This window comes from Anas acuta, chromosome 5, assembly GCF_963932015.1.
Source record: "Anas acuta chromosome 5, bAnaAcu1.1, whole genome shotgun sequence".
In the NCBI taxonomy this organism is placed as follows: Eukaryota; Metazoa; Chordata; class Aves; order Anseriformes; family Anatidae; genus Anas; species Anas acuta.
Genome location: NC_088983.1, coordinates 5,960,923 through 5,980,447, shown reverse-complemented (window position 1 = coordinate 5,980,447; position 19,525 = coordinate 5,960,923). Strand labels below are relative to the sequence as shown.

Sequence of the window (19,525 nt, the reverse complement as noted above, 5' to 3'; positions counted from 1 at the left end):
GTTTACTCCACTGCAATAAGCTAAGAATAAAATTGATGATTTTAAGGGCTGTTTATAGCAGGGATTACTCCTGCCTGGTTTTGCTTTTTCAGCACTGACATCAGCTAGAGTTTGAGGAATGTAGGCTTGTGTTCACTACAAACATTTAATTCAGGAAATAAAGCCACAGATGATTGGAGCTGGTAAGGATTTGCTGGTTGTTCTCTCCAATTCCAGCGATGCAATACACAGAAAGCACTACAAAGTGATTTTGAAATGTAAAGCAATAATGTTCCCTTTGAAGTACTGATATCAAGTGCTAAATGATGTATCAATTAAATGCAAAAAACAAATCCCAGCCCTGCAAATATTGTAGAAAAACAGCTTCTTTGAAGTTGATAGGGCTAATTACAAATATAAAATAGAGCCTGGTTCTACAGCGCTTCTGCTAACGGGAGCTTAATTTCATAAATTTAAATAAAAAATAGATGAAAGGTCTCCGAACTGATCTTCCTTGGCTTCATGCTGGCAAAATGCAGCCCCTGCCTGACTCAGCTCTCGGTGGGTCTCCAGCACCCGAACTCCTTGTGGCCGTGAGGGTCAGGCCTTGCTGCGTTACACTTTTCTCACATCACAGAGGAGGTGTGTGGGCACAGCCAGCAAAGGGCTCAGCTCGGTGTCACAGCCTGACTACTCAATATCCTGACACCAAACCTTCAGGCAGGTAGAGCCGGCTCAGAAGGGCAGCCAGACGCATCCAGCCTCTGCTGTCTGCTTTGAGATAAGGGCAGCTGTGCTCAGCCTGTGCTGGGCACGAGGCCACAAATGAACAGGCGACGGCCTCCTGCTCGGATAACTTCTTCTCATAAGAAATATTGACATGAGCAATTAGAAATGAGGAGTTCTGAGCCTGATTTTGATTTATGGATTGCCCCCGGCGGCTGCTGTTAAGATGTTCTTGGTTCCCATTTGTGTACAAAGGAAGAAAATTAGATCTGTGCTATCAAAAATAGAAGACCAGGTGAGGATGTTGCTGAATGCAAGGCCTGGCTATCACGGTTACACTGAGACAGTTCCTGCAGTGCTCAGCTTTATCACAAGCTGCCTTACCTGTCCTCAGGCCCCTTACACAGGGCTCGCTCTCTCGGGTTACCTATTATTAGCACCGTGTTTTTCCATGAACCTATGGCACACGTAGACACCTTCCTAGCAGCTCTTACAAGCACTGCTGCTTACAAACAGGTGATGATTGCTTCAAGGGCACAAAGCCTCGTGTCTGTCAGGATTGTGTTCCCTTTCATTGCACTTCTGTCCATAGTTGCAGTAGTTCGGGGTCCTAGAGATGGCGAATGCACCTCTCAGTTACACTGCCAGGTGTGATCTCTGGAGTGCTGGAAAAGTGATTGCAGGTTTTGTCTCCGCAGGCTGATTCTCTGATACCCTCTGTGCCATGCCGAATCCTAAATGAAAGCATAGCAGGCTGTTTCTCTTTCCTCCAGCATGCAAAGTGTAATTTTTAGCCTCTGTGAGTTTCCAGAGACATGCAGACAGTGCATAATCAACACTCGGAGTCAGATAAATGCATGGACAGTAGCAGCATAAATCAGGACTCAAATGGTAACCTCTAATGGGCTGGCTGTAGGGCTGGGTAAATGCACAGAGCACTCTGTGCACGCTGTGTGATGTAATGCAAGCGAATGAGAATTCATAAAAAAAAAAAACTGCTTCTGCTTCTCTGGCTGTTGGCTGTGCCTTTTTGGTACCGATGTAATGTTCTGTGGTGGAAGCAGCTCTGGCTAGGCCTTTGCCTCAATTTGTTCAGCTTCTCCCAAAAGCAGATCTGCAGATAGTTTGAACGTTGTTGTTTTTGTTTTGCTGTATCATCAGTATCAAATCACTGTGCACATAAACTTCTGGCCCCTGTCTGACCTGTTCAGAGCTCGCAGATTATCTTGTCTGATGCTCTCTTTTCAGCCGGATCCTCAGCAGTGCCACTAAATAGCAGCAGACACACTGGTGTTAGTCTGAGCGTCTCTACTCAGCAATAACCGGCCTCCAAAACTGCCCTGCCAGGGCTTGAAGAAGGAAGTCCTGTTCCCTGCAGCTGGGAATCTCTGAGAGGCCAAATTCTAATGCTTCTTCTTTTAATAACCTTGGGCTAGGCTCCCGGGATGGGGACGAGCACTGCAGGAAAAGATTGCTGCTCTGAAGATGCTCGGGAGCAGCGCTTGCAATAGCACGCGGAGATCCTGCTGCCACACGGAGGGTGGAGGGTGTGCTTCCAAACAACATCGCCGTCTCACATCATAGATTCAGACCCAGATTCCTGGTTCTCCAGGGCAGGGGATCGTTTTAAGAGCTGTATGTTCTGGAGGTGAGTGCAGAGCCTTGCAGACGTAGCTCTTGGATGGCAATTCAGCTACCGAGCACTGCCGAAACTAGGCCACTACTGCCTGCATCTTGCAAATGCAGAGCTCCCCCTCCTACTCACCCGTCTACTCTGCTCAGCTCTCCTCTGCACAGGGGCTGAAGCTGGGCAGAAGGGGGAAATAGGATCTGTTGGCCGGGGTCCTGCTGGTGTGCTCCTCTCTGGTACCTGGTGTGTGCACATCACATGGCTGTGTCTGCTCACACGGCCAACAGTTGTGCTGTTTAAGCTCCTGTCGCTGGATTTCTTGGTAAAATTCCCTTTTCAGAGAAACAGAGGTAATCCTCGCTGCTCCTAGAGCGACTGCTGGTGTGGAGGGGATGAAGGAGCGAGCAGTCAGTCAGGCTTAGAGGGGGAAGGCACCGCCTTTAATCACATTTCATTACAGCGGAGGGCTGGGGATGCTGAGAGCTCTCGCATGATGTGGGAATTAAAGGGCCAGGCTGGGGCTTTGCATCCTGCTGCGGCACAGCCACAGCCAGGCAGCCCTCAGAGCAACGAGCTGTCTGCAGAGACTGTGCCTGTGAGCTTTGAGAGTGAAGGAAGGGTAAATTACACAATAAGCAGTGAAAAAGCCTCTATTCAGACTAGTTATTTTTGCTGTTGCATTTACTAGAGGCTCAGGTTGAAGCAATCTCCCTGTTTTACAGCATGCAGTAGGAGGAATCTCTCTGTCAAGGAGCTCATTTTCAGAGCTGCTGTTTTGGACCATGTACCTGCCTTATTTCTGCAGTTGTTCATTACAAAGGAGAGCAGCCCCTGGGTTTGCTCGGGAAGGCAGGTGGTATTACCCCAATACACAAACTTCTGCCTCTCCCGGGCTTAACCTGCTCTGCTGCTGCCTTTCTGGCACTGGGATGGTTGTGCTTTTGGGAGCAAAACGGCATCTCACACCCACGGGCTGACGCAGGAACTTACTGCGGGTTCCAAAGCAGAGCTGGGATGTGACCTGTGTGTGTGTGGCTGGCCCCCGGGGTGCTGCGGGGGAAGTGGGGACGTGGGTGACGCCTTGAAGCTCTGCAGGAGGTTGGGGTGCCTGTTTCCAAACACGCCTGAAGCTCTTTCCTTGGCAGCTGTAGCAACGGGAAGAGCGCACAAAATGGACCTTGAAGAGGCTGCCTGGCCCTGCCTCACCTCCAGAGCTCATGGAGATGGAGAGAGAAGGTATGGAGACCAAAGGTCCAAGGGGCACCCCAGGGAGGATCGCTGTGCTGGAGCTGCTTGGTGCACTGAGAGATGTAGGTGGTCTTTGGGGTGGCAACTCAGCAACTTAACCCAGGACAGCGCTGTGCACACTTCTTGGTTTGCCTGGAGGACAGGCTATGGGACATGCGTGGAACCCAGGTGGCCTGTAGGGCCATTGAATTGAAAAACCAGATGTTAGGTGCTGCAGTGCTGGCATCTTTCTGTGGGGCAGTGAGAGGTTGTTTTATTTATCTTTGTTTTCCTGCTTGTATCAGAAGCCTCTTTTCTTTCTCGTGTTGCTTTTCCTAATTAATTTATTCTGAAACCTCAAGAATAAATCCTGAAAGAAGAGAAGGTTATTTTAATATTACTAAATCAGTTGATATACTCTGCCAGGTCCCGTCCTCTTTGCTGGTAATGTTACATCTGGGGCCAAAAACCCCCTCGAGGCTCAAAGTCGCTTTGGCCCAGCAGCATACGTCAGCCCCAGAGCCCAAAGGACTCTAATGGAAAGAGAAGCAATTTGTGTGTATGTGTTTGCAGACTTTGTGCGTTCAAAGACTTACAACGTCCACAGGGAAGAGTGAGAGAACTAAATACCAATGAGCAGAGACAGACGAGCCCTGCACAAGTCTCTTTTCAACACCATACACACAAACCACCAGGAGCTTTCGTAAATTCCTTGAAAACAGAAAGAAATCAGCTTTGGTCCTTTGTGCTGACTATTACTTAAACTCACATCTCTGTTAAGCAGGCGTTTGATTAAATCTTCATGCAGTCTGACCTTCCTGGGGGGATCTTAAAAAAGTCTTTAAAATCTCTCGTGACTTAACCTTATACACCACAGCCCAAGTTGTGTTGATTTCCAAGTGTTTTGTTCGAGCGTGCAAAATGGATCAATCAAGCTTTCGGAGTATCTCTTCAGTTGTTTCTGTTATTTTTTTTTTATTCATTCAATTTTGCTGTCACAAATGTACGTACCCCACCTGCAGCAGTCAGCAGGAGCCCAGGATTTGTACCCGGGCTTTGAAACGGGACTCGTAGCTCCCCACCCAATCTAATGTGGTGAGGAGCAGGGCTGATGATATTGCAGGAGACTGTTCCAGGTCACCTGGGATGTACAGGATGTGGTGAAATGAAGTCCTGGGTTACTCTCCCATTGGGATCCCTGAAGCAATTGTGCTTTATTTAGGCACTTGTCCCTCCTTGTCCCCACTTTTCTTCAATAAGCCGGGGACACAGACCGCATGCTCCTCCCTCCACATCTCCTACTTAGTGACGCTGTGTTCATGCCAGCAACCACGATAACCTTTTTGGTTTGCAGGAATGAATAACTCCTAGGGTGTGCACGTTTCTGATGATGCTGCATTATCAGAAGACCTCTGTGATCGCAGATTGCTCACACAGCAAAGCTGTCAGGGGCCTGGCGCTGCACCTGGCCTTCTGAGCCCTCCAGCCCATCACCAGCTCCTGCACACAGCATCGCAGGGCCACCCCAGAGAGTGAAGGATATAAAAGAAAATTGGAGAGTTATAAAGAACATGTATTAAGCTCTCCAGGAAGACATATTTTTGAGTACATCCTGCATATCATTACCATTATTAATAGTAACTTTGAAATTGCCAGGATCTTGCCAGAATCATAATCAGACAGTGCACCATGCATGATGCATGCCAAGGGGGGGGACAATGGATGAGTTAAATTTGTCTCCATTGCTCATGTGGTGAGCTCTAGATGTGGGATTTGGCAGCGAGAACACGATGACTAAAATCATGCTACCAAACTGGAGCAAACACCACCTCATCCTGACAAAAACAAATAAAGAAAATCCCGTGAGCCGGCGCACGTAAGACAACTGGAGCACACAGGAGGGACGTGTTTTCACCATTGTTCCCTGAAGATGTTGGGACTGATAAATGCTTCCTGGGTGAGGTACAAATGAGTCAGCCTTCACAACGAGGGGTTCAGAGGAGCTGCACGGAAGGCGCTGGTGGGAGTCAGGATATTGCTGAGCGCTGTGGGAACGCAGACAAGTTAAGCTCTCCGTGTCTTGCAGATACACAAAGATCTGCTGCATCCAGAAATTCCAGCTTGGAGCAAAGATGCATTTGCTATCTCAGGTGGCTTTGGAGAATGGATTAGCTGGAACTAGATGTAAAAATTAATTTGGTAGACTCTGCTGTGTGACACAGACTTCTGTAAATGCTTTTACAAAGCCGGGACTCAGCAGGAGAGTCACTGATAGCCTTTACCCTCTGGACAGCCACCTTTCAGGCAAGTGGTTGGGAATCATTTCTTTCTTCTAGCGCAGGTGGCATCATGTGTCGTGTTAAGGCAGGAGCTGCCCTGAAATTAAAAGACCTGTACAACAACTGCTGATCTAGAAAGAGCGGCAAAGCAGAGCAAAGGGAGAAGTGGGTTTGATGCCGTGTCTTTTCAGTAACTGATCAGGCTAGGGAGCTCAAAACGAGGTGGTTATATTCACATGGTCTGTTGAGGTCTGCCCCAAGTACTGGCAGCTGTCAAGTCTACAGTAGCTGCACGCTAAGAGCTGTACTGTGGAGCCCCAGCCTGAAGAAATCTTGTTGTTTGCAACCACACTTGCCACTCAGAGCTTGAGAGCACACAGTTTGTCTGAATTCACAGCAGTCACTTGACTCCCAGCGTGATTTTGTTAAATCTTGAGCACGTTGCTCGTGCTGGCACCTTGGTGCTTTGGTTCCAAACCTCCCCAAAGACCCCCCTGTGCCTGGTCAACACCACCGTGCTGAAGAGCTGGCCTGTGAAGGGCCCTGGGGAGCTGGCACTGAATGGCACCGACTCAGGAGGCAGCAGGATGGCTCCTGGAGTCGGGAGAAGAGGGGAGATTCCTTGGGAAGGCAGCAGGGATGGAAATGCCGGAGCTAATGGCGCTTCATCTTGCAGTATGGGCTTACCCCTCTGCGTGGGGAGAGTAGAAATAAGTTTTCAAACCCAGGGGTGAGCATGGCTTCCTGAAGCTGGGGAGGATTTGAAAGGTGCATGGGGATGCCGTGACATTAAGATCACAGAAGGAGATGCAACAAGCGAAGAGCCAGACTGGGGTGAAATCTTCGGGATGGGGCAGTTGCTCTCCTCTTCTCAGCATGACTTGCTGCACCACCAGACAGATCCTGGGGGAGCCCCTCCAGCAAGACCTCAAACTCCTCTTCCTCTGACCTCTGCTCACAGCCCCTGCCCCTGCTCCTCTCACTTGGTGGCGGGTCCCACCACCTCTGCTGGCTCCTGCGAGTCAGTAAGCAACAAAATACAACACAGAAATAAAAAAAAATAAGACACCCAGACACCCACCACGAGTTTGTTTTGCCAGGTGCCGCGTTTCGATGCGTGGGATGCTGGAGAGGGGAGAGAGGAAAGGAGAGGAGGAAAAGGGGAAAGGGAAAAGGGGAAAAGGGGAAGGGGAGAGGGGCTGGGGCACTTCATCCCCGCCGGCCGCCCCCCCAGCCGAAGCGGTTAACAGGAGAGCAGCAGCGGGGCTGCCCTGTGCTGTGCCAGCCACAGGGTGACGCAGGGGCTGGAAGGCTGCTCCGAGCCGAGCCATTTCCACCTGCGTAATCCGCCGGGGGAGCGCCAGCAGCAGCAGCGGCACCGCCACCACCAGCAGCGGCTCCGGCATCACCGGCTCCGGCTCCCCTCCGGGCTGCCAGAGCCCCCGGCCACCTTCTTCGGCTTCCTCTCTCCTCCTCCTCCTCCTCCTCCTCTTCCTCCTCCCCGGGCCGGATCGCAGCGGCCGCCTGGGCACGGAGCATGGAAGCCCCCCCGGACCCCCGGGACCTGCCGCTGCCGGCCGCGGGGCTGCGCTGGGCTGCGGCCGGGCCGGAGCGGGATGGGGCCGGGGCTCGGCAGGGGGAGCCGCTGGCTTTTGGGACCGCCAGGGACCAGCCGCCAGTCGCCATGGAGACCGCAGCCCCAGGTAAAATAAAAGGGGGGAAATCGGGAAAACGGGTCCTGGGTGCAGCATCCCCAGCGGGGCTCGTCCCCGGTGCTTCCCCCGCTCGGTTCCCAGCCCGGAGGTGTCACTGCGAGGGAGGGAGAGGGGGAATAAGGAGCAACCGCGGCCTTTGCAAATAATGCTGGGTGCTGAGCCGGGGGAGCTGGGGCTCAGGACCAAGTTCCCTAAAGCTCTGTGCAGTTTGCTGGGCGTGCAGAGCCTGCACTCCGAAGGGCGTTTGGTTGCAGCCTGGCACTGGGGCTCTGTCCTCATTTGTCGCACACCTGTGCACAGCTGGAGTGGCACACTGCGGAGTTACTTCGGATAGCCCCCAAATCCCCGCATGGCCCCGTCTGTTACCCCAGCGTGCAGATGCAGTGGAGTGCCTGTTTTGAAGTGCTGCTGTATTTTCTGCATGCTCTTGAGACGTAATCCCTTTAATCACGGATGTTTTGGTTGCTGGGTTTTCTTCCTTTTGCTTTTTGGGCAAACTGAAGGTGCGTTTAGTTGAGGTAGGCTGCGTGGGTTCATGGATTTTGCAGTTTACTTTCGGGCTGTATTTGATCTCCCTTGCTTCAGGGTTTGTTTCCTTAGTGGGTGTGTTAATAGCAGGTGCATCTCTCTATGAAACCCACAAGGCTTCAGCTTCCAGCAGGTCCAGGTAGAAATATGAGGGGGAAAGTGGCTCTGTTTCCTTCTTGGTGACACTTGCCCACTTCCTTTCCCTCTACTGCCCATCTGGGAACACAAATGAGCAAATAACCCAGCCCCTGGGAAGCCAGTGGATCCCACCTAGATTCCTCTTCCCTGGGAAGGAGCCGTTTCCATTATGCAACCTGACAGCATTAAACTTGCGTTAAGTTGAGGGTCAGGGCTCGGGACGGGAATCAGCCCGTGTTATGCAATAGCTGCAGGAGCATTAGGAACTGCGTTTTTGGGCTGAGTCCTTCCTAATCCCCCTCAGTCAATCAGCACAAAGAGTAGCTGGCCAGAAACATCCGAGCCTGTGTGGCTCCGTACATTATTCCACTGATACCCGTCTGTATTTTTTTTTTCTCCAGGATTTGACTGTGCGTCTGTGCGCGCGCGTGCTCTCGCCATGGATGTTTCCCTGGTGCTTTTCTGTTTGCTCGCTGCCGCCGAGTTCAGTAGTACAATGGGATCTAAAGCCCATCGGCTGGTGTGGGAAACGGTTTGCTGTTTTCTAGCTCCGGGCAGGCAGCAAATCTGCTGCTGTGCCGCTCGTTTGCAGATCCGAGCACGAGTTCACGGTTGTGAAACGTGACTTTGGGCTGGAGGGGGAGGCAGATGGCTTGCATCGGTGCAGGGCGTGTGTGTGTGGAGCAGGGCAGCACCGGGGTCCCTAGGTAGGGTCGCCCCGACGGCGTAACGACAGGAAGAAGGGGGAAGAGATCTCAGGAGCTTTTGTTGTTTGCTGATGGATAAAAATATGGCCATGCTGGATCTCAGCATGCAGAACAAAGAGGGGTGGTCTCTCAACTAGTGTAAATGCCCAGTAAGTTGAAGGGCTGTGCTACTGCATACATGGAATGAAGGCTGCTGCAGGCTTAGCCTCGCCGGTGGATTCAGGTTCACAGAAGGCAGAACAGAAAGAATGAGAATAAAATAAATAAAGAAAAAAGGAAGAAAACAACAATCAAAGAAAGAAAATGTTCTGCTTTTGGAATCATCCGCAAGGGGACTTCAGATGTGTTTGTTTGCATGTGTCAAACGGCGGCAAGGCAGCGACAAAGTGAGCAATACAGACCTCTGCCGATTTTTAATAGCAGACTGTCTGATCAGCAGCATCCTGAGCCTAGCGATACGTTAGAATCGCAGAACAGAATGTTTTACATATTTTCATTTTGTTTTACCTGTTTAATAGATAGCTGCTGTGTGTGTGAGTGCCTACCCAACCGTGCCAGCCGGAGCATCATCCCGACCAGTGAAGCCCTGCGCACGCAGGCTCTATTTGTGGCTGCAGCACCTGCATTTCTGTGCCACTACCTACACAGCTCCAGCTGCCCTCTCCCTTCACAGGGGAAGTAAAGCGTTTCCCTGCTCTTTCTGTGGGACTAAATGTTCTCAAGTTGCTGAGTAAGAGGTCTGTCATACTGCTGAATATCTAAAACTGTCAAGTGTGTCAGAAAATTCCTTAATTTTCATGCTTAGAGAGTATTCCTGCATGCTGCAAAGCTGTAGGATGGATGCAGTGAGGGATGCCTGCCTGCAGCAAATCCCATAAACTTACAGCTCTCCCTATATAATGGGGCACCTGGGGACACTTTAGACAAGGAGGAAGGCATCCAAACAAGAGCAAACTGATCCATCTGTTTTCCAGGTAGCTCCCTGACACATCCCGTATCTTCCTTTACAGCTCTCAGACAAGTCCTTTCTGTGGGAAGCAGTTGTGCTCTTTGAGGCAAGAGCAGGGTCTGGAGACTGCGAGATTCTCCCAGCATGAAAATAAATGATGGGAATTTACATACAACATGTACAGAAGTTTTCTTACACGACGTAAAAATTTGCAAACTTTCCCTGATCTGGGCTTTTGTTGTAAGTTTGAAAACCGGCCAGGGATTGTTGAAAGGTTCAGGAATATTTTCAAGCTGGCCTTGGGCCCGGCTTTGAGCCAAACTGGCTTCGTGTCAAAACCTTGCGAGTGGTTTCTGAATGATGAAAAGCAATGGATTTCGCTGCCTGTTCTTCGGATCAACCCAAATCAGCAGTGGTTGGGATTGCAGAAAACAAATTCCCACAAGGAGTGGAAAGCTCGGAGATTTCTGAAACAAAGCCATGGTAATAAGGAGCTCCAGATCCCACATCTGCTCCTCCTCCAGCAACATGCATTGACTCCGGTAGCTTTTGGGCAGGGGCAAGGCAGAGTTCCTCTTGCTTTTATTCTTGGCCCCTAGGTTTTGCTGAAAACGTTTCACTCCCTCAGACTGCTCCTTCCCAAAGATGAATTTGGTTCGGGGTGAGAGGAGCTTGCAGGCAGCTCTTGCAAGGCCTGGCTGAAAGGCTGGTGAGCAGTTGTGTGGTGGGGAAGAGAGCCCCATGTCACCCAACACACCATCTGGTCGCAGATTGTGTTATTTGTTTTTATACATCAACAGTGATTAAAATTCCTTGAAAGGCATTATTTCCAAAAATATTACACAGGCTAGCAGGCATTTCCCAGAATAAATAAATGCGGTTTCCTTTAGAGAAATGGCAGAAGGTAAGAATGGGCTCTACCTCCATGGCACAGGTGTGGTTAGAGGGGAAAAAAAAGGGAAAAGAGGAGCTCATCCACGTGCTGATTCCTGTGGTAGGATCCAGGAAGGTGGCCACAGCCTTGTGCTCTGGTGGATACCTGCTGGGTGACTTACATGAGGGATGGTGCATCCCTTCATCCCCAAAGAAAAGATATTTCTAAAAAACGTTTCCATTTTACATGCTTTGTAGGGCAGAATGTTGAAAACGCGTGCCAGGTACCCAGATGTCACCATGGGCTGGGCCACCAAAACACCGTGCCAGAGAGGGCCTGCAGTGAGTTCGTGCTGATATCTTTCACCTGTACACGTATGTCTCTGTTTCTCTCCGGCTACTGGAGAGAGTGAGCTACTGGTGGCTTTACTCCTCTGCATGAAGGAGGTTTTGGGTGGTTTTCAGGCAGCCTGAGAGCCCTCTTGTCCATCTGGGTGGAGAGGAGCGGGCATGAACGTGAGCATCCTCACTTTTTGGGTTAGGCACCAGCACTTCTCAGGGATGTCAGAGCACAACCAAGCGCAGCACGTTACCAAAACCACCAGGCTCAGCTGCTCTTTGTGGCCTTCCCACCCCTTTCCATGTATTGCGTTAACAAGAGCTCACCCTCCCTAAGCATCCATGGCAAAATACTGTTCAAGGCTGTGTGCGCTGTAAAGGATGAAATCCCAAACTGTTTTTTTATTATTATTATTATTATTATTATTTTATTTTTAAAGTTGCTGGAGAAGGAGTTTTTGATCTTCACTGACCTAAGCATACGCCACAGGGGAGTCTAAGCCGTTGTTCATAAATACGTCCACAACTGGCAGGCAGTCGTACTCATAGTTAGCCAACTGAGGCCAGGTTTAATCTCACTTTGGGAGAATATAGATCTACACCAATTTTCATATTGACTTTTTTAGCCCTTCCTGATGTAGAGAATTGAATTTGTTGTTTTTTACTCCGCTCTCTGGACTGGGCCCTCAAAACCTCCAAAATACTGCTGGAGTGAGGGTGACGGAGATCATTTGGTGGAGGCTGTCCCTGGCGTTGTATGAGTGAGTGCAGATTGTACAGAGATGGACAGAAACACAGCGGATTTCTCCTTGGACCCTTCTGTTCCTGTAATTCTCATAAAGCTTGACAGAGGGGCCATTTTGTCACAGTCATCTAGAAAAAAACCCTTTGGAAGTGACATCTTTCATCAGCACGTGGGTAAAGTAGGAGCAATGGCTCCTGTTGGGCTCCTCCAGCAAGAGCTCTGCCTCTGGGGGTGAGAAGTGCTCTTGGAGGAGCACAAAATCTTGCTTACAGTCCATGGAGCGATGTAGTGCTGAAATCCTTGCAGATCAAAATGCAGCTGTCCTTGGCTGTTCCCTGCAGGGATGCAGGTGACTCCGTCCCCCTTTGACCCCGCGCCGACGGATTTCATTCAGCCTTCGGGGCTGCAGACGGGTGGAGGAAGAGGATGAGGTGGGATGAAAGAGAGAAGTAGCACCGGGGAGGGTGACTCACCTGCCGTCTTCTGTTCTTCGTCACTCGGTAATGAAATGTTTTATTTATAGGCAAGGACAGAGGAGGAAGGTTGAGCAGCGCTGTGGATGTTCCCGTTGGGTTTCGCGTGTTGCAGCAGCTCCTGGGCTGTGTGGTTCAGCATGTCCCATCGGTGTAAGGCTCCCAGGAGGCACATCTGCCTCCTTTTTGTCTGCAGCTCTACAAAATGCCATTTGGTGCCATGTCTTACACCTCTGTGCAGCGGGGAAGGAGGCAAGAGCAGCACCTGCCCTCGCTCTGCCTTTGTGACCACCTTGTGCTGTGTTTTGGCTCAGTCCTGGAAGGCTTTGGGCACCCCCCACGTCTGCTTGTCCTGTTCCCACAGACTGTCCCACAAGGGGACATTGGCCCAACCGTGTGGCCTGGCCTGACCCCGCGATGCTCAGCACTGCTGCGTGGCTCTGCTTCAGGCCCTGATTATTTTGTGCGTGCGTGTTTTAGCTCAAAGCTCCCAAAATAGCTAAGGAGCCGTGCTGGGGTTTCACATCATTAACAGGGAATGGAGGTTTTTAAATGGGGGACGGAGGAATTTGCCTCAGTTGCCCTCCTGAGTAGCCTGTACCTCCAAAATGGGCCAGGAACTCACTGAGCCGTTTTCATCCTTAGTGTGACATTTATGCCCTTCTGTCTGGTTTTCCTGTGGTGTTCTCTTGCTGCCAGATTGGAGATGCTTACAAAATTCTGGGGTTTCTTTGGTTGTGGTGTTGTTTTTCGAAAGAAAGCTGTCACTTGGCAAGCAGCGAGTAATGAAGCGTTGTTTGTAATTAGTTTTCTAATTCAGGGGAAGTAAATCTACGTGCTGCGGTAGGCTCAGCATGATTCAGCACCGAGGGACACATCCCACATTTTGTATTCGTGTTCCTGAACACACGTCTGCTTTAAAGTCAGCCTGACCCTCTCAGAAACCCCACAGCTTTGCCAGTGAGAAGATTTTTGGCACTCATCCGCAGAACCAGACTTGAAATAGAGGGCACCACAATTGCCTGTTTCAGACCTCATTTCAACAAAGTATTTAAGGTTCTTATTTTATGAAACTGAAGCACATTCCTAACTGCTTAAAAAATTAGGGTGGTCTTCAGCATATGCTTAAAGGTGAGCGTGTGTTTTGCTGAATTTAGGGATAAATGATGTAAGAGATGTATCACGGGTAAATTGGCTTTATTACCCATTAGGCCAGACTGCTTCGGGTCACTTGTGTGTAAAAAGGCTGCGTCAGCACTTACCTATCCCATTACTGCACCACGAAAATTAACGTTTATAGAAGACACTGAAATTTGGGGATGCAAATCATTCTAATGTTTGAGATGCTCACGCAGGTACCGCCGAGGACAGCGCCCAGGAGGCTGCTCGCTGAAGGATGAGCTTTCTGTGCCGGGGCAGCTCTGCAGTTCTGTCAGCTCCAGGCTTTGCTGTGCCATCCGGCTCCGTTCGCTTTTGCAGCTGTGCTGAATTTAGGTACTGCAGCCGATTTGGTGTCTGGAGTCTGAAAGATATTGGAGGGCTTGTTAACTGCAGCTGGTAAAAGGCAAATGTCTGGGGCAGCCTTGGCAGGCCGGGAACCTTCCCACTGCCAGCCCCTGGGGATCTTGTGTTTGTCTTGCCCCAGAGGGGATTTTCCATGCACATAGTGGTCGGTGTTTGGCTGCACACATGGGCACCCCTGGGTGAGCCCTGCAGTGCCCTGGGTCCCAAATGCAGCCCAGGGAGGCCATCCCCACCCCTTCAAAGCCACAAGTACTCAAGATATAAACCTGACCAATGCCTTCCACCTAAACAGCCTAAAAATCCTCGCCCTCGGCAGCCTCTGCAGCAGCTCTGTGCAGAGCAGGGCTGCGGGCAGCCTGAACCAGTGAAGTTTGAGCTGATTTCCTTCTGCTCAGCCGTGCCTCTTGCACGCTGCTCCCCAAAGCACTCACAGGCACCATTCAAGGGATCAATGGAGAGACTGCAATTATGGCTGGCAATCAAGAGAGTTTGACCATTTGCAAGCTCAGTCCTGCCCCCCAGCTTGGAGGTAGCAAGGCTGAAGGAAGAGGGATGTCTGCGCCACCACAGACAGCATTTTGCATGTCGGGGAGGTGAGGAGTCCCTCACCCCATAAGGATCCCAACACACGTGGCAGACTGCTGATGTATGGGGGGGGCCTAAACTTCAGTATGTCTTTATTAGGTCTTCCCCTTCATGTCCTTAATTGTGAGGCAAAAGAGATGCCCTTGCTGCTCGTATGCCTGGGGAATGTTTTGCAGTTCGGGGTGTTTTCATTCCTGTTGACTTCAGCAACGAGGCGCAACGCAGCAGGCTGGAAATCAGACGTGCACTTCAGCTGAACTGCTCAGTGTGCAGGTGCTGCTGTATGATATGCACTGCAATTGTACAATTGTACCTATTTCACACTTACTGTAGGAAAAAGGGAAATGTATTCTCCCACCCTTTACAGAACTTACAAAAATATGGGTCCCAAATTTGCTCATTGTTTCCCAGTTCCCTGCTCTGGGTGAGGTTGTACCGTGTTGGTAAGTTTGCTGGTGCTTTTATTTTTTTTGTCCTTTTATAACAGAGGTTCCTATCTTTGGTAAACATCACTGACCAAGTGGATGCTCTGCAGTGGAATAGAGCTGTGCATTAACCTTTAATAGCAGGAGAGTTTCCTTCGGTGCAGGGTTAACCCAGAGCTGAGGTCGGTTCCTCTCTTCTGCAGCATTTGCAGTTCTTTAAAAAGTCATAATGCAGCATTCACATCGCTGCTGCTTCCTGTGTGCTCTAGCAAAAATCCTGTTATGGTTGAATATAGAACTGATTTCTCAGGACTTCCTCGTTACCCTGAATGCCTGAGCATGTAATCTGTGATTCTCAGACGAATTAATTCATAGGAAGGGTGCTGAGCCTGCAGGAGAAGCTCCAAGAAGATGTGTGAGAGTCTGGAGAAGTCCCAGAGGAGTCAACCTCCTCTGAAGACATTGTTTGTGAAAGAAAACAGGCTTCTGGAGCCTCCATGCTGTAGCTGTTTATCATTTTCACTAGTCAGAGCCCATTATATCAACATTTCTGGTAAGTGGCATCTCAGTTACAAGCCAGATAGCATTGTTACATAGCTGAAATACTTGGAGTAGATCTTTAGTAGGTGGTACCGAATTCACTACTTAAAGTTTTACGTGTGTTTAATGTGGGTACGGAGTGTGCAGGACTGAGAAGTCAAGCAAGCAAATCATTGTTTGCATGCACAAATGTGGAATCACCAAACTGGGTTATTTTTACATGGGTGAAGTAGGAATCTGCCTTTGAAAATGCGTACTGTGCTCTGCTGATACCATGAAAAAAAGGGCTGGACTTCCTGAAATTTATTTTTATTTTTTGATAAATTCTCCACCTGGCAATAAATCTCCACACAAGAGATACATGGATCAAAATCATATTTAAAAAACAGCAAAATCTTAGCAATCAGTGTATATATTTTCAAGTTCTCCCCAAATCAATGAGTACGTTTTACACAATACGGCTTCCAGCAGCATTCAGAAATATACCATGTCTACCTTTGGTTTTATAGCAGGTTGTTTATTCCAAATACACCTAAATTATATCTTAAAAGGATTAATTCTGGCCTGTAGAGTTCTCTATTCTACTTCAGAATTGCAATGTCATGCACACTTTGTTGTTTTTTTTTTTTTCTTGCCTTAAAAAATAGCAGTGCAGATTAGGGCAGATCATTTGATTAGCTATCCCTGTAAAAGCCAGTTGCCATTTTGAGATTTATTTTTTTTTCTTCAAAGTCTGCCTGATGTTAGCCTTTATAATTCAATTGCTGTGTTGGAGAAGTTCAGGTCAGAGCTAAGGAGACAGGCTCGGGGATTTACGCTGTGTAAAGTGTGTGCAATCTGCTTCCACTTTGAACATGGTAAACAGACCATGCATAATCCCTGGAATATTTAGTAGATCTGCCAGGCCATGAAGATGGCATTTGTAATATTCCTCTAGCTACATGCATTGTTACATGGCTGTCCAGCCCCGCGCCATCCAAACTCTATTCAAAAGCAACCTGAGGAGGGGCGGGCTGAACAAAGCATAAGAAAATACCATTTCCCAGGAGGACGTTTTGGAGTTTGCGCTCCTTTTGCCTCCCTTCTCTCTCCGCTGTTGCTTTTGAACGAATCGTTCTTCTAACCTACTTTAAAGCGAGCATCTAGCATGCTGGATGTTTTGCAGATGAATCATACAGTGCCATGCACTTATGCATATCTGCTGCGCAAGTACGTTGTCAGCTTGTATTTGATAACCTACCAGCAAACAAGGGTGTTTGTTTTTTTTTTCTTTCTTTTTCCTGGAAACTTGGGGTACTAGCAGCGCTCTCCAAACGAGGATAATGCAACCACTGTTAATAAATCAAGCCGGGTCCGAGGATGTTTCACCACTTTCACTGCCTCCCTGATTAGCATTATCCTCAGAGGTATAAATTAAAGGGGAAAATGTATAATCTGGGAAGCTTTCCAGCATCATCTTTGAAAATGGGAGCTCAGTGCTTCGCCGAGGTTTCTTTGGTGGAGGAATGCTAATAGCGATGCTGAAGCTGTGTGCTGATTGCGCCCTAAAGAGTAGGAAGATGCACAGAACGGCTTCCTTTCTTTTTCCTTTGTCATCAAGATAATTTCTAACGCTGTCTGCGCAGGATGAATCTCAAACTGTTTCTCTGCAGTTCTGTGAGCTGGTCCCAGACGTACCGTTTCGGTCTCTCCTTTTCTACTACTTGTTCTCTTATTCTGACAGCCGCATGAAATATGTTACGTGTTTTCTCATCTCAGCCTGCAGATAATTGCTTTCAGCTGCGAGCAGTGAGTGGCCACGGTCCCTTTGCTCCACTGGTCAGAGCCTGGGCTTCAGCAACGAGGTTTTCAGGAATTTCTTCGGGCTTTGCTGTGATCTTCTGTGGGCAGTTCCTACGAGGTGGCATCACGGCCAGGTGGTAACTCACCGTGCTGCCCTGCCCACCGAAGGGAGGAGAAGCGTGCTGCAGAATGTGCTGATCTGCAAAAAAAATATTTCACAGGGAGGGTTTGATTAGAGCAACGTTCCAGCTGTTCTGAGTGGGCAGAAAAGGGATTTTTCAGCATATCAGCAACAGCTTGGAAATGGAAATGGAAGTGCCACTTCTTCCAGCACTTTCACAGCAGTCGGTTTTCCCCTTCCCCTCCCCATATCCCGCTTGCTATTTACTGGAGCTAGCGGCTTAGCAGGACTGGAGTACTTGGAGCTTTGCTTTGTAACATCTGTGTTTCTATTTGCTTTCCCTCTGCCAGCTCTCTGCCAACATCATCCTTTGCTTTCCAAGAGATGGTGAAAAGCACAGGCTGGAAGACTGAGCTAGTGTTCCTCTGCTTGTGGCCGGGGGAGGCGTGAGGAAGAGGACACCGTTACTGGTATCTTGCCAGCGGGACAGCTGATGCATGGTGTGGTGAAGGGCTTACAAATAGTCCCCAGAAGCGTCATCTGAAGTAGATGAGGCTCAGCTGAGGACCAGGGAGCGCCAGGCTGCTCCAAAGGGGTCTCGGCTTCATCATCAGTGCTTCGGGTTGTGGGGCCCCTCAGGTTGAGGCTGCAGAAAGTCATTCCTCTCTCCTGAAAAATGTAGGGCAGCTATTTTTACTTAGGTGCGTGAAGGTAGGGATTTTTTTTTTCTGCCTGTTTTTCACTCTTAAATTCTTGCTAAGGATTCTTAGTTACATTTTGCAAAAGCATTCACCCTTCCAGCTGAACAACATAGAGAGAATCCTATAAGTACTATGCATTATTTACAGCCTCTACTGACATTACTGAATTTGCTGAAGCAACCTATTTCAACAGTTCGAAACGCTTTTCCTGTGGAGCTTTCTCTTCCATAGAAAGGTTTGCTCTTTCCCCTTCATTTGAGATGAAAAGAAAATTGAAAATAATATGAATTTTTCCCACAGGACAGAATTTCTTTTGCAGTAGCTCCGCTTCCAGCTAATGTCAGGACAAACACAAACAACCACACTCGGCATGCTTAATTTCGAGCCCACATTTATGCCTTATTCTTTGCCATTGCTGTCTGAAAAGCAGCGATACCAGCACACCTTACTCTCAGCTTGAAAATACCCATTGCTCCGAGAGCAAGTGGGATTTTGTTAGGAGCTATTTCGTGCACTTAGCAGGAACGTGCCCTTGGTTGGTTGTGCCCTTACCTGCTTAAACCATGACTTTCATATTGCTGCCAAGCAAGGGAAGGAAAACCAATGAAGGCAGAAAATCTGACTCTTTCTTCTCAGACTCTATACAAAGACAATTTCTTTTTTAGAAGCCCCCTCTTCTCACTTTGTGTAGCAGGAAAGCAGTGCAGGCTCCCCCGTGAGTGGGATGAGAAACCTTTAGGTGCTGTCAGGTTCCTTTCCCAACCCCCCAGGAGCTGCGGAGACACATGCTTCCTCAGCCTTGCTGGGCTGTGTGTTTTAACCAGCATTGTAGGAAAACTAATCAAAACAAAACAGGCTGTTCCCAAAGATTTTAACCAATTCCAGCCCCATAGATGTTTATGGCCTTTGGAAATGGAAAAACTAGCTGTGGGCAAGATCCATGTTGCCTGCAGTGCTGCTTGCCCAGGTTTGTGGTCACCTCTGTTCTGCTGTGCCACGTCCAGTTTCTGAGATGTGTTAGAGGAGCTGGTTTCTGGCCTTGCCGGGCAGAAAGCTAAAAGGGAAGTGGATTTTTGCTCCTGGTGCTTGGGGTGAGCAGCCAGAAGAAATGGGCAAGGCTAAAAGTCAGTGCAGGCACAAGGACAGAATTGTATAAACTGAACAGGAGGGTTCAAGGGAGGAGAGGAAGTGAAGACAGAGAGAAAAATGAATACCAGGAGGAAGAAATCCAAACTACTTTCAAGAGAAACTTGAGGTTTATGGGGGGAATTGGGAAATGTGATGCTTGCAGCAGTAGTGTGTTAAGCTTAGAAGCTCAGCAGGTGCCTTCTGGTCGGCTGCTCCCACATTCATCAGCTCTGGAGACTTCCTAGCAACCCCCACACCCCCACACCCCTCCATTTACTTGGAGCTATTAATGTAATTCCTCTTAAAAAAGCTTTTGAATTAATTTTACTTTTCCAGTTACTTCTTTTACTCAACCCGAAGGGCTTTAAATCCCCATTCCCCAGGGCAGGGAGCGCTTTGTACAGCCTTTGG

At 49.0% G+C, this 19,525-nt stretch overlaps 1 protein-coding gene across 1 annotated transcript in view; it reads left to right on the top strand.

The window, feature by feature from the left end:
- The first annotated feature begins 7,137 nt into the window (after positions 1-7,137).
- RTN1 (reticulon 1) overlaps positions 7,138-19,525 on the top strand; it is a 98,643-nt gene continuing 86,255 nt past the window's right edge. Inside the window, exon 1 of the mRNA XM_068682454.1 lies at positions 7,138-7,544. Coding sequence (XP_068538555.1) covers positions 7,379-7,544 — 166 coding nt within the window. The 5' untranslated portion in view covers positions 7,138-7,378. The remainder of the gene's footprint in view (positions 7,545-19,525) is intronic.